The sequence below is a fragment of the Pelodiscus sinensis genome, chromosome 23, assembly GCF_052426305.1.
Source record: "Pelodiscus sinensis isolate ZL-2025 chromosome 23, ASM5242630v1, whole genome shotgun sequence".
Classification (NCBI taxonomy): Eukaryota; Metazoa; Chordata; order Testudines; family Trionychidae; genus Pelodiscus; species Pelodiscus sinensis.
Window position 1 is genome coordinate 1603482 of NC_143074.1, and position 11797 is coordinate 1615278.

The 11797-nt window shown below is 55.9% G+C and overlaps 1 protein-coding gene across 1 annotated transcript; it reads left to right on the forward strand.

Annotated features, from left to right (window-relative positions):
• Window positions 1-1116: 1116 nt before the first annotated feature.
• On the forward strand, window positions 1117-8130 carry BSPRY (B-box and SPRY domain containing). The gene is made up of 6 exons (XM_089772874.1): window positions 1117-1687; window positions 2711-2809; window positions 3558-3788; window positions 4942-4967; window positions 5902-6026; window positions 7352-8130. Exons 1-6 carry the CDS (start codon window positions 1454-1456, stop codon window positions 7876-7878), a joined length of 1242 nt encoding a protein of 413 aa, XP_089629000.1. The 5' UTR covers window positions 1117-1453; the 3' UTR covers window positions 7879-8130.
• The last annotated feature ends 3667 nt before the right edge of the window (window positions 8131-11797 follow it).

Genomic DNA, 11797 nt, shown 5'->3' on the forward strand with positions numbered 1-11797 from the left:
GCAGGGTGTAGCTGTGCGCGCGCAGGGCAGTGTGTAGGTGTGTGTGTACAGGTCAGGCTGTAGGTGTGCGCACGCAGGACAGTGTGTGTGCAGGGCAGGCTGTAGGTGTGTGTGTGTGTGTGTACAGGTCAGGCTGTAGGTGTGCGCACGCAGGACAGTGTGTGTGCAGGGCAGGCTGTAGGGGTGTGTGTATGTGTGTGTGCAGCGCAGGGTGTAGCTGTGTGCGCGCAGGGCAGTGTGTACGTGTGTGTGTACAGGTCAGGCTGTAGGTGTGCGCACGCAGGACAGTGTGTGTGCAGGGCAGGCTGTAGGTGTGTGTGTGTGTGTACAGGTCAGGCTGTAGGTGTGCGCATGCAGGACAGTGTGTGTGCAGGGCAGGCTGTAGGTGTGTGTGTGCGCAGGGCAGCGTGTGTGTACAGGACAGGGTATAGGTGTGTTTGTGCAGGGCAGTGTGTAGGTGTGTGTGTGTGTGCAGGGCAGTGTGTAGGTGTGTGCGTGCATGCAGGGTAGTGTGTGTGCGTGCAGGGCAGTGTGTAGGTGTGTGTGCACGCAGGGCAGTGTGTGTGTACAGGGCAGGGTGTAGGTGTGTGTGTACAGGTCGGGCAGGGTGTAGGTGTGTGTGTACAGGTCAGGCTGTAGGTGTGTGCGTGCAGGGCAGGGTGTAGGTGTGTGTGCACGCAGGGCAGTGTGTGTGTACAAGGCAGGCTGTAGGTGTGTGTGTACAGGTCAGGCAGGCTGTAGGTGTGTGTGTACAGGTCAGGCTGTAGGTGTGTGCACGCAGGACAGTGTGTGTGCAGGGCAGGCTGTAGGTGTGTGTGTGTGCAGGGCAGGGTGTAGGTGTGTGCGTGCACAGGGCAGGGTGTAGGTGTGTGTGTGTGCAGGGCAGTGTGTGTACAGGTCAGGCTGTAGGTATGTGCGTGCAGGGCAGGGTGTAGCTGTGTGCGCGCAGGGCAGCGTGTAGGTGTGTGTGTACAGGTCAGGCTGTAGGTGTGTGCACGCAGGACAGTGTGTGTGCAGGGCAGGCTGTAGGTGTGTGTGTGTGCAGGGCAGGGTGTAGGTGTGTGCGTGCACAGGGCAGGGTGTAGGTGTGTGTGTGTGCAGGGCAGTGTGTGTACAGGTCAGGCTGTAGGTATGTGCGTGCAGGGCAGGGTGTAGCTGTGTGCGCGCAGGGCAGCGTGTAGGTGTGTGTGTACAGGTCAGGCTGTAGGTGTGTGCACGCAGGACAGTGTGCGCGCAGGGCAGGCTGTAGGTGTGTGTGTGTGCGCGCAGGGCAGGGTGTAGGTGTGTGTGTGTGCGCGCAGGGCAGGCTGTAGCTGTGTGCGCGCAGCGCTCGGGCGGGGCGCGCGCGCTCGAACTTCACCTTCCCCCGGCCCCGCCCGCCGGTCGCTCGCACCTGAGCAGGTGCCGCCCGCTCCCAGCAGCGCCCGAGTCCGTCCCGCCGGCAGCGCGGCCCATGGCGCAGGAGGGGACGGGGCCGCCCCTGGGCGCGGAGCCGGTGGGCCGGAGCCCGGCGGGGGCAGCTGGCGGCGGGCGGGCGGAGCCCGGGGGGCGCTGCCCGGAGCACGGGCTGGAGCGGGGCTGGTTCTGCGCCGCCCACCGCCAGCCCGTCTGCGCCCAGTGCGCCCAGCTGGGCGGCTGCCGCGGCCACCGGCTCACGGCGCTGGAGGAGAAGGCTGCGGAGCTGCGGGTGAGCGGGGCCGGGGGAGGGGGCTGCCGCGGGCCGGGCTATTGCTGCGCGTCCCTCCCCCCGCGGGGAGCCCACCCAAGCGCGCCGGGAGCCCTTGCGGGGCGGGCGCCGGGGACTGCGCAGCCTTCCAGGCGCAACCCGCCCCCTCCAGGGACTGAGCCTGGAAAGCGCCTTCGGCCACAGTCCCCCGCTTAAAAAGTCCCAGCCATCCAATCAGCGAGCAGCAGCGATGCGCTGTGACTTAGGTGGCCAATCATACATCGGCACGAGTGACTACAGACATGAGGGCAGGCTGTGAGCGCCCCCTGGCGGAGCCGATCCTGTCCCATGTTACAGATGGGCAGGGATGGGGGTTGCCCTGTGGGCCATGATTCGGAGGGAGGCCTGGGCACCCTGGTCAGTTCAGTAATGCGAGATCAAAGGCTGCTTGGGCTCCGTGGCTTGGGCTGCCCATTCGTGGCATCCCCAGAGCAGCCTCAGGCCTGCCCCGAGCTATGTTTGGCTGCAACAGCCCCCCCAGCCATTCCAGGTGAGACTAGCAGGAGCTATTTTGATCTAGCCATGGCGGCACCCTCCCCTCCCCCCTTTGCATGCTCCATGCCAGTGGCTAGGGAGGGAGGTATAAAAGCCCTTATGCTGGGGATAGTCCTAGAAGCTATTTCCACTGAGATTCTGTCTCCTCCCGATGCCAGAGCGGCGTAAAGGAGCCCGGACGTGTCAGAGAATCAGGCGCCCACATGCAGATTCTACCAGTGGGGATCAGGAAACACACGGGCTTTCAGGGAGATTGTAGTCCCATGCGGTACTTCTTCCAGCAAGCACCAGACTTTATCACAAGCCAGGGGTTTATTTCTTGGTGCAAAGCTGGGGTGCGTTTGCAGCTGATTGCAGTGGGGCTGAGAGCCGGCAGCGCCCAGGGAGCTGGTGCAAAGGGAGGTTGAATGACAACGTCCCTGAAAGCTGAGCGCCGCGGTGCTGGCTGGGCAGAGGGGCCAAGTACAGAGCTCTGGTTCTCTGTTTTAGAATCAGCTCGTGGATCGGTGTGAGAAGCTCCAGCTGCAGAGTGCTGCCATCACCAAATACATGGCCGAGGTGCTGCCCGGGAAGAACCAAAGTGCTCTGGTAACTCTCCGCCCTGTCCGAGCTAGGGTAGCGCGGGCAGAGCTGACACGTACAGCCTGCATCTCACAGGGGACAAACCCCCACTCAGCACAAGCACCGCGGCTGCCCCGTGCGGCTTTACTCTTTGGGCCCGGCTATGTGTAGGCACCCTCGCTGACCATCCCCCGGAACGAACAGGCAGTTTTCCTGGGTCTCCCACGGTATTAACTAGGGATGTTAAAATGCCTTTCATGAAGTAATCGTGCAATTGCTGAACATTTCAGTGCTTGCACGGGTGCTTGCACGGTTACATGCAGGGCAGCAGTCGGCTCCCCAGAGATGGTACACATGTGGAGCTGTTTTTTAAGCCAGCTCCCTGCATGTATCTGTTCCTGCCTGCCCACCTTCCCCTCCCCGCGCTGCTGCTTCATCAGCAAGGGCTCCTTTCCTCAATATGACATGGGCTAAAACTTGGTTTTTATACAAAGCTGAAATTTTGGTCCTTGCTGAGTGTCAAGCTGGCACTTAGTATCCATGGCAACACCAGCTGGTGCCTTAGAAACATGGCAATGGGAGCTGGAGATGCCCGGTTCCCACCTCACACTGGCTTACACCACTGTGAGCCCAGTGACTTTAGGGAGGTTAATTCAGTGTTGGGGTGCCCTGAAAGCCAGCTCTGGTGGTAGCTTTCCAGCGTGCCAGTGGGACGGCTGCTGCACCCAGGCAGGGTCACCCGACCTCTCTCCCTCCCTTGTCTTTGCTGCGGCAGAGTGCGGCCAGCGGGGCCCGGGAAGTGGTGGTCCAGAGACTGATCCTTGTGAGAAGCATGTGTGAGAATGAAGAGCAGCGACTGCTGGAGAAGGTGCACGTGGAGGAGGAGAGGGCTCACCAGAGCATCCTGACCCAGCGAGCTCACTGGACCGAGTCCCTGCAGAAACTCACTGCTCTCCGGACCTACCTAGTAGACATGATCACCAACCTCAATGACCATGGCCTGGTGGTAAGTACCACAGTCCTGTGCCGAGGACCAGTCTAGCCTGCAGCCATGCTTCTCCTGCTGTTGCTGTTGGCTCTGGAGGACGGCATTTGGCAGTTCAGGACCGACTCACGTTTGCATCCCAGATCAGCCATGTCCCTTCACTGGTCATGGGAAGCTGCTGTGGCTACCCAGGGAGTCACCTGGCTGGAATGGGCAGAGAAATGTGGCTGCCCCCTAAGAGCTAGGAACAGGTGCGGGAACTTCTGAAATGTTCCCGCTGGTCTCCCCTTACTAAGGATGTTAAATATCGAGTAATGGACTAATTGAATAGTCGATGAATTGTGCATTGACTATTCGATTAGTCGTTAGGGCACCTCCACTTTTGAAGTGTAGCAAGAGCCCTACGGCTGTTGCTGCACTTCAAAGGTAATAGTGCTGCATGGAGCCCAGAGTCAGCTGGGGACTGCTGCTGACCCTGGGCTCCATGCGGTGCTGCCGCTTTGAAACACCAGGGAGAGCCTGACGTCAGGCCTCTTGCATCAGTGTTGGAAATTCAGTGTTGATCAGTGCAAATGTAATGCACATTTGAAAACATAATCCCAACTATACGTACAAAGCAATGTGATTGAAATGAGCTGTTACCGCTCCAAAGAGACCTTGGCGTCACTGTGGATAGTTCTCTGAAAACATCTGCTCGATGTGCAGTGGCAGTCAAAAATGCAAACTGTGTTAAAACCATTAGGAAAGGGATAGATAATAAGACAAAACGTATCACATGCCTCTGTGTAAATCCATGGTACACAGAAATCTCCAGCATGCTGTCCTGTTCGCCCCATCTCAAACAAGTATATTGCAATCGGATCAGTTTCAGAGAAGAGCAGCAAAAATTGTAAGAGGCCTATTGATTATGTCACAATCTTGGTTTTCATTGAAACAAAGTTTGTGCCTAGCCCTACTGGCTGCTGAGAAGATGGGACCAGAACGCTCCTTACAAGCCCAGAAACCAGAAGGCAAGCAAACGAATGGTTGCTGCATGCCACACTTGGTGGTCTTAGCTCTTACCACTTAGCAGTTCTTGAACAAATGGTCTCACGGACGGACAGACAGACATTTCTAAAATAGATAGGAAGATGAGAATTTCAGCCTTTGTGATTGTCTCTCCCCTTGTCCCCAGCTCGCAGAGCAGGAGATCTTCGAGAGGTGAGTAACCGAATGTTCAGGGCCCTTCCTGGCTCCCTCCCCGTTCTCGGGCAGACTTACTTTATCGAGTCCCTTGTGGGACTGTGTGCCAGGGCCTGCAGGGCTCCAAGCCTGCGGGCAGGCCCAGCGCAGAACTGCACAGAGCGGGAGCAAGTTCATGTTGTCTTTGCACTTCCTCCTGGAGGGCGGGCTCTGCATTCGCGCAGCCTCCTTATTAACCAGACCCGTGAGGTGCAGAGAGCCCGGCAGTGCTGCCACTGGCCCCCAGCACCCTGGGCCTTTCACAGCCCCTGAGAAGGGGAACCTGGCGGGAATTGCCTGGTGGCCTAACGGGATGACTTTTCAATTTGGGCTGGAAGGAGGCTGCCTTTCCTCTGGTGCTGTGAGCGCCCCCTGCAGGAAGCTGTAATTATCACCCTCCTTAGCACTGCCTGCATTCCTGATGGTGGCACATTTCTGCCTTGTGCCTAGCTCTGATTAGGAGCAAACCTCAGGGCCTCAGCCCTTCCTTACCAGCCCAGGAAACTCCATGAGTGAGCCAGGTCCTGCAGGGATCAGTCTCCTTTCCAGGCCATGTCAGACCCGCCAGGCAGCTGGGCTGTCCCTACCTGCAGCATGAGGCTAAGTCTGTAGAGGGCTTTACAGGAAATCAGATTGGTCCACCCTAGCACGCTCACACAGCAGAGCTGCCTCCCACCGGTTTGCGCTATCTCAACAGGCGCTGTGGGAAGCGGAACAACTCCTGGGTGTTGGGGTTTCACTGTAAATCATGAGTGTCTGTCTAACTGCCTGGAGTCAAACGCTCCTGAAACCAGCCTGGGGGAGCCTAGAGGAAGACGCCTCGTCCTGGGTGTAGTTTTGCTGCATTCCATCGTCCCTCGGGGAGCAGCCTGGCTCAGTGGTGTTGAAATGGTTCCTCTGTTTCCCTTCCTAGGACAGAGGCAGCTGATGGAATCCTGGAGCCTCAGGAGTCGGAGAAGTTAAACTTTAATCAGAAATGTGTTCAGAGTCCATTACTGCACCAGCTGTGGGCCTCTGCTGTTCTCAGCTGTGCCACAGGTCAGTGTCTTGCTCCCAGCTGCACATTCCTCCAGGGACCCCCCTGCAAGCGGAGTCCTCCTGTGCCTAAGCAAACACCCGGGTTGCCTGGTGCGCCCGCTCCCCAGGCCTGTGTGTGCGAAAGCAAGTGGGAGCTGAGAGCAACTTCAAAGCGCGCGTCAGAGTCTCCGCATGCACCAGGGCGCGTCCGCAGAGAGCGGCTTGTTAGTGGGAATTCTCCTCCGCCGCTCACAATTCGCTCAGCAGCAGCCGGCGCTAACGAGAACAGGGCTGATGCTTCTTTGCTTCAGCAGTGCCATGCTGCAGAGACGTGGCCCAGAGTACAAAGGGGAGCCAGCACCGCGGCGCAGCACTGGCCGTGGCGTTAGAAAGGCTGCATGTTCAGAGCAGTGTTGCCAGACCTCACCGCTTCATTGCAAGGCCTGTGGAGAGCAGCAGTTTTACTGAAAAAACCCAGTGCGTGGAGACGTTTCTAGCCCTAATGGTCGCAGAGAGAAGCTTAAAATGGGACCTGAACGTCCTGACACGCTCGGAAGGCAACACAAAGCGCCTGCATTAGAGTATCTGGAGGGACCACGTTAGTTTTGTGAAGCTAATCTGATTGGGAGGCTGATTCTGGAGTGTTCCCCACCGGCTCACTCTACCCCTCTTCCCCCAGAGAGGGGCCAGGGAGCCTTCTCTCCCTCCTGCCCTGAGTGGGGTGGGGTTGAAAGCCGGCCCCTGCCTGTGTCCCTGCCCCCCGGCTGCCCTGAACACATGCACCACAGCTGCCCGTGCAGCTCTTACCCCCCCCCCAGCTCTGGGCAGGGCCTTGCAGCTGCAGCCTGGCTGTGGGAGCCGCAGTGGACCCTCCACTTGCCCAGGGCAGCCCCCAGCTTGTATCCCGTCCCCCCGGGCTGCCCGCCTGGGGCAAGTGAGGCTTGCGCAGCTCGCCTGGGCTCCCCAGCTTGTGGGGAGTGGGGCTTCAGGGAAGAAAGGGGGGGGGGGCTTTGTGCTGGCAAATGTGGCCTAGCCAGGCCTGTCCACTTTGGGAAAGGCCCTCCCCTCCGGTTCCTGCACCCCCATCCTCAGCCGTGGTGAGGCAGACGGGACCCAGGATCCTGTGGCCCACAAGCCGGCTGATGGCCGTTCCTGGAGGTTTCATCCCCTCAGCAGCAGCCCTGCCTGGCCCCTGGCCTGCAGGCCCAGGTAGGTGCTGACAAGCGCCAGAGGAAGCCATGGTGGCCTCAGCCCAGAGCCGCTTCCTCGGGGAAGTATGGCCACAAGCTAGATCCTGGCCCAGGGCCCGTGGCTCAGCCTGACTGCTTGTTTGGCTTCCCTCGCAGGTTTGGAAGAGGTTCACATAGATGAAAGAACCGTCAGCCCCCTGCTGGCCCTGTCCGAAGACAAGCGAACCTTGGCCTTCAGCCCCAAGAGGGCGAAGCCCTGTCCAGACTGCCCAGAGCGCTTCGACCACTGGCCCAACGCCGTGGGCGCGAAGGCCTTCCACAGAGGGACCCACGCCTGGAGGGTCAGCGTGGACAAGAGCTGTGCATACAAGCTGGGCATTTCTTCCAGCTCCCTGCAGCGCAAAGGGCCTGGCAACGCGGCCCGGCTGGGCTATAATCCCTTCTCCTGGGTGTTCTCCCGCTACGATAAGGAGTTCCGCTTCTCACACAACAGCCACCATCAGGTGGTGGAGCTAGTCAAGTGCCCCACGCAGGTGGGGGTGGTGGTCGACTTGGACGGGGGAGAAGTGCTGTTCTACGACCCCACTGCCTGCGTCATCCTCCACTCGCACCGGGAGGTCTTCACTGAGCCCATCTACCCCGCCTTTGCTGTGGCCCACCAGAGCATCTCACTTGTTCAGTGAGTGACTCCTGGCACGGGGCAGCAGCTCACCTGCCAGCTCTGTGGGGAGAAGCGGGAGCCTTCAGCAGAGACCCCCAACTGGGCACATCACCCGCTGCCTCTTCTGTCACTCCTGGCACCGCGTGACGAGGCTGCCAGGGGCCACACGGGACGTGCCCAATACAGGCAAATCACAAAGAATGGGGCAGACAATCCACAAACTGGAGATCGTTTCTAGAGTCACTAATCCAGCAATAAAACAGCTTTGGCGATACCTTACTTGTTACCCAGAAGTCAGAAACACAATTGCCTTAACATAATCCAACCTTGGGCTTCCCCCGAGAGGCAAGTCAAGTACGAGGGGGTGATGGAAAACCCTATTCACCCTACACACAATTCCACCAGTCCCAAAGGCTCAGACCCATTACCTGGCCAAGGAGTACCTCAGACCTTACCCAAACACCCACATACAGCCAATTCTTGTTACCAAAACTAAGCTTTGTTAAAAAAGAAGAGCAGCAGTTGGAAGATCACACAGACAATCACGAACAAAAGGCTTGTGTCAGGTTCATAGGACAGCTAGTGAGCTCTAGAGCCACCTGAGTTCGTTCCGCATTAGTTCCATAGGTTCTAGTACAATGTCCAATGCAGGGTGAGCCCGATGAGCTGGAGACACTATGGCTGTGTCTACATTGGCACCCTTTTCTGTAAAAGGGATGCTAATGAGACGCTTCGGAATTGCAAATGCCGCGGGGGATTTAAATTTCCCCCACGGCATTTGCATGAACATGGCTGCCGCTTTTTTCCGGCTCGGGGTTTTGCCGGAGAAAAGCGCCAGTCCTACTTTCAAGTAGGAATAAGGGCTCTTCCGGAAAAGGGTTTATTTTCCGCAAGATCCCGTCTAGACTGGCGCTTTTCTCTGGCAAAACCCCGAGCTGGAAAAAAGCAGCAGCCATGTTCATGCAAATACCGCGTGGGATATTTAAATCCTCCGTGGCATTTGCAATTCCGAAGTGTCTCATTAGCATCCCTTTTACAGAAAAGGGTGCCAATGTAGACACAGCCTATTACTACACTCAGGCTATGTCTACACTACAAGGTGTTTGCACAAATGTGACTGTTTTTGCGCAAAAACCGGCAGAGCTTCCACACCTCAAGATCATTTTTGCACAAAAAAAAACAACAACAGCAACAAAAAAAAAAATACAGTAAATCAACAGGATAGAGGGCTTTTATGGGTAGAGTTATTCCTCTCCCCATGAGGAATAACTCCTTTTTTTGCTACAGCTCTTGTGCAAAAAGGCAAGTATGGACACTCTGCAGGGGTTTCTTGTGCAAAAAGAGCCTATCAGAAAAAACACAGGTGCTCTGATGGCCATTCTGTTAATGGCACTCAGAGCTTTCTTGTGCAAGAGTGTCCATGCAGCATGGATGCTCTCTTGCGCAAAAGCGCATGGCTTTTGTGATGCTCTTTTGAGGTGTGGACGCGCTTTTGCGCAAGAAGTTTTTGCGGAAGATCTCTTCCACAAAAAGCTTCTTGCATAAAACTCTGCAGTGTAGACAAAGCTTCATAGTTCATCTCGATGTTAACATCTCTGTTTGGTCTCTGAATTAACTGACTGCAGAGATAGACAAGGAGGCTGTGTCTAGACTGGCAAGTTTTTCCACAAAAGCAGCTGCTTTTGCGGAAAAACTTGCCAGCTGTCTACACTGGCTGCTTGAATTTCCGCAAGACACTGACTTCCTACTGTCTGAAATCAGTGCTTCTTGCGGAAATACTATGCTGCTCCTGTTCAGGCAAAAGTTCCTTTTGCGCAAAGCTTTTGCACAAAAGGGCCAGTGTAGACAGCTCAGATTTGTTTTGCCCAAAAAAACCTCGATCACGAAAATGGCGATCGGGGCTTTTTTGCACAAAAGCTCGTCTAGATTGGCCACGGACGCTTTTCCACAAAAAGTGCTTTTGCAGAAAAGCATCCGTGCCAATCTAGAAACGCTCTTTTCCGCAAATGCTTTTAACGGAAAAGTTTTCCGTTAAAAGCATTTGTGGAAAATCCTGCCAGTCTAGACGTAGCTGGACTGTTTGGCTACATTTTTCAGCCTCTAACCCCAAATGTAAACCCACAAGCATTCTCTCTTAAAATGTCGCAAAAGGTGGAATCTGGATTAGTGAGCCTGCTAGTGCTTAACCCTTTCTAGATCAGTGTCTTGGACCGAAATAGGCTCTGGCTACCGCCCAAGTGCCTGCTGGGAGCTTCTTTTGTAACAGCAGCAGCCCCCTAGAACTCTTTCCAGGCAGTCTAGTTACACTGGACTTGCCCTGCAGGGTTGGCTCATTGGCCCATCTTGGGCTGCATCTAGACTGGCCCAAGGAAAAACTTGCCAGCTGTCTACACTGGCCGCTTGAATTTCCGCAAGAACACTGACGATCTCCTGTAAGATTGTCAGTGTTCTTGCCGAAATGCTATGCTGCTCCCGTTCGGGCAAAAGCCCTTTTCCGGAAATGCTTTTGCGCAAAAGGGCCAGTGTAGACAGCTGAAAACTTTTGTGCAAAAAAGCCCCGATGGCGATCGGGGCTTTCTTGTGCAAAACCACGTCTAGATTGGCACAGACGCTTTTCCGCAAAAAGTGGGACACTTCTGCTCCCTGCAGGCCAGATAAAACACACTTCCTGCAACCCCTCTAATTCCGTGCTACAGACAAGTTACATATTGCCCCTCTGATCTGGTCACTACCACCCTATACCTTGTACCTGCGGTTCGAACAATACATTTTAATCTGTCAGCCTATCCTATCCACCTGTCCTGGAACAGCTTTATGCCTGAGTCCCCCTCCACAGAACAGGGGCTCGCCCCACCAGACTTCAGAGGGGCAGCGGAGACTAAATTCATGGCTGTGCGAGAAGCACTGAGATCCTACCAAGCTGAGTGCCACAGAAAAGCCTGTTGATAAATATGGCATAAAACCGATAGATCCCTGCTAATCCGTGGCTATCCCTTTCTACCCGCGGGGACCCACAGCCGCAGATGTCAGCGCCGCTCTCCACTGCTCATTTCTGCAGACAGAGCTGCAGCTCTGTGTCTGTGCAGGGCTCCTAAAAGCTGATCCATGTTGGGTGGGTTCAGGGACAAGTGGCTTAGAAACGAGGCACAGCCTCGTGTGGTTAGACTTAGGGACCCTGGCTTGGGCCAGCTTCTCCCCTTTTTAAATACAAGTATCTTGGTTTTTAACTCCTTGACATGGGCTTGTCTAGACTGGCATGATTTTCCGGAAATGCTTTTAACGGAAAAGTTTTCTGTTAAAAGCATTTTCGGAACAGAGCATCTAGATTGGCATGGACACTTTTCCACAAAAGCACTTTTTGTGGAAAAGCGTCCGTGGCCAATCTAGACGTGCTTTTGTGCAAAAAAGCCCCGATCGTCATTTTTGCGATCGGGGCTTTTTTGTGGAAAACAAATCTGAGCTGTCTACACTGGCCCTTTGGCGCAAAAGGACTTTTGCCCGAATGGGAGCAGCACAGTATTTCCGCAAAAAGCACTAACAATCTTACATGAGATCGTCAGTGCTTTTGCGGAAATTCAAGCGGCAGTGTAGACAGCTGGCAAGTTTTTCCGGAAAAGCGGCTGATTTTCCGGAAAAACTGGTCAGTCTACACACAGCCCCACTGTCTGCAGCACGCTGGGCTGCACCTTTAGTCTGCCAGATACGGACGTGCCCTTCCAGCTGCTTCTGTTTCAAAGTGGCTCAGCAGCCAGGTCTGCGTGGCCAGGCAGTGCAGGGGCCTGCAGCACAGCTTACTGCTCACTAGCTGCTTGTCCTTAGGCGGCTTTCATGGCACTTGGCTGGGGCATGGCAGCAAGTACCTGCTCAGCCTGGGCTGCTGGCCAGTTTCTGACTTGGAGCAGTTGTCAGCACCCCCAGACCCAGTCTTTGCCCCATGGCCA

Coding starts and splice junctions, on each gene's coding strand:
- BSPRY (XM_089772874.1), top strand. CDS start 1,454: ATGGCGCAGGAGGGGACGGGGCCGCCCCTGGGCGCGGAGCCGGTGGGC. Junction 2,810..3,557: donor GGAAGAACCAAAGTGCTCTG/GTAACTCTCCGC, acceptor TTGCTGCGGCAG/AGTGCGGCCAGCGGGGCCCG. Junction 6,027..7,351: donor TGTTCTCAGCTGTGCCACAG/GTCAGTGTCTTG, acceptor CTTCCCTCGCAG/GTTTGGAAGAGGTTCACATA.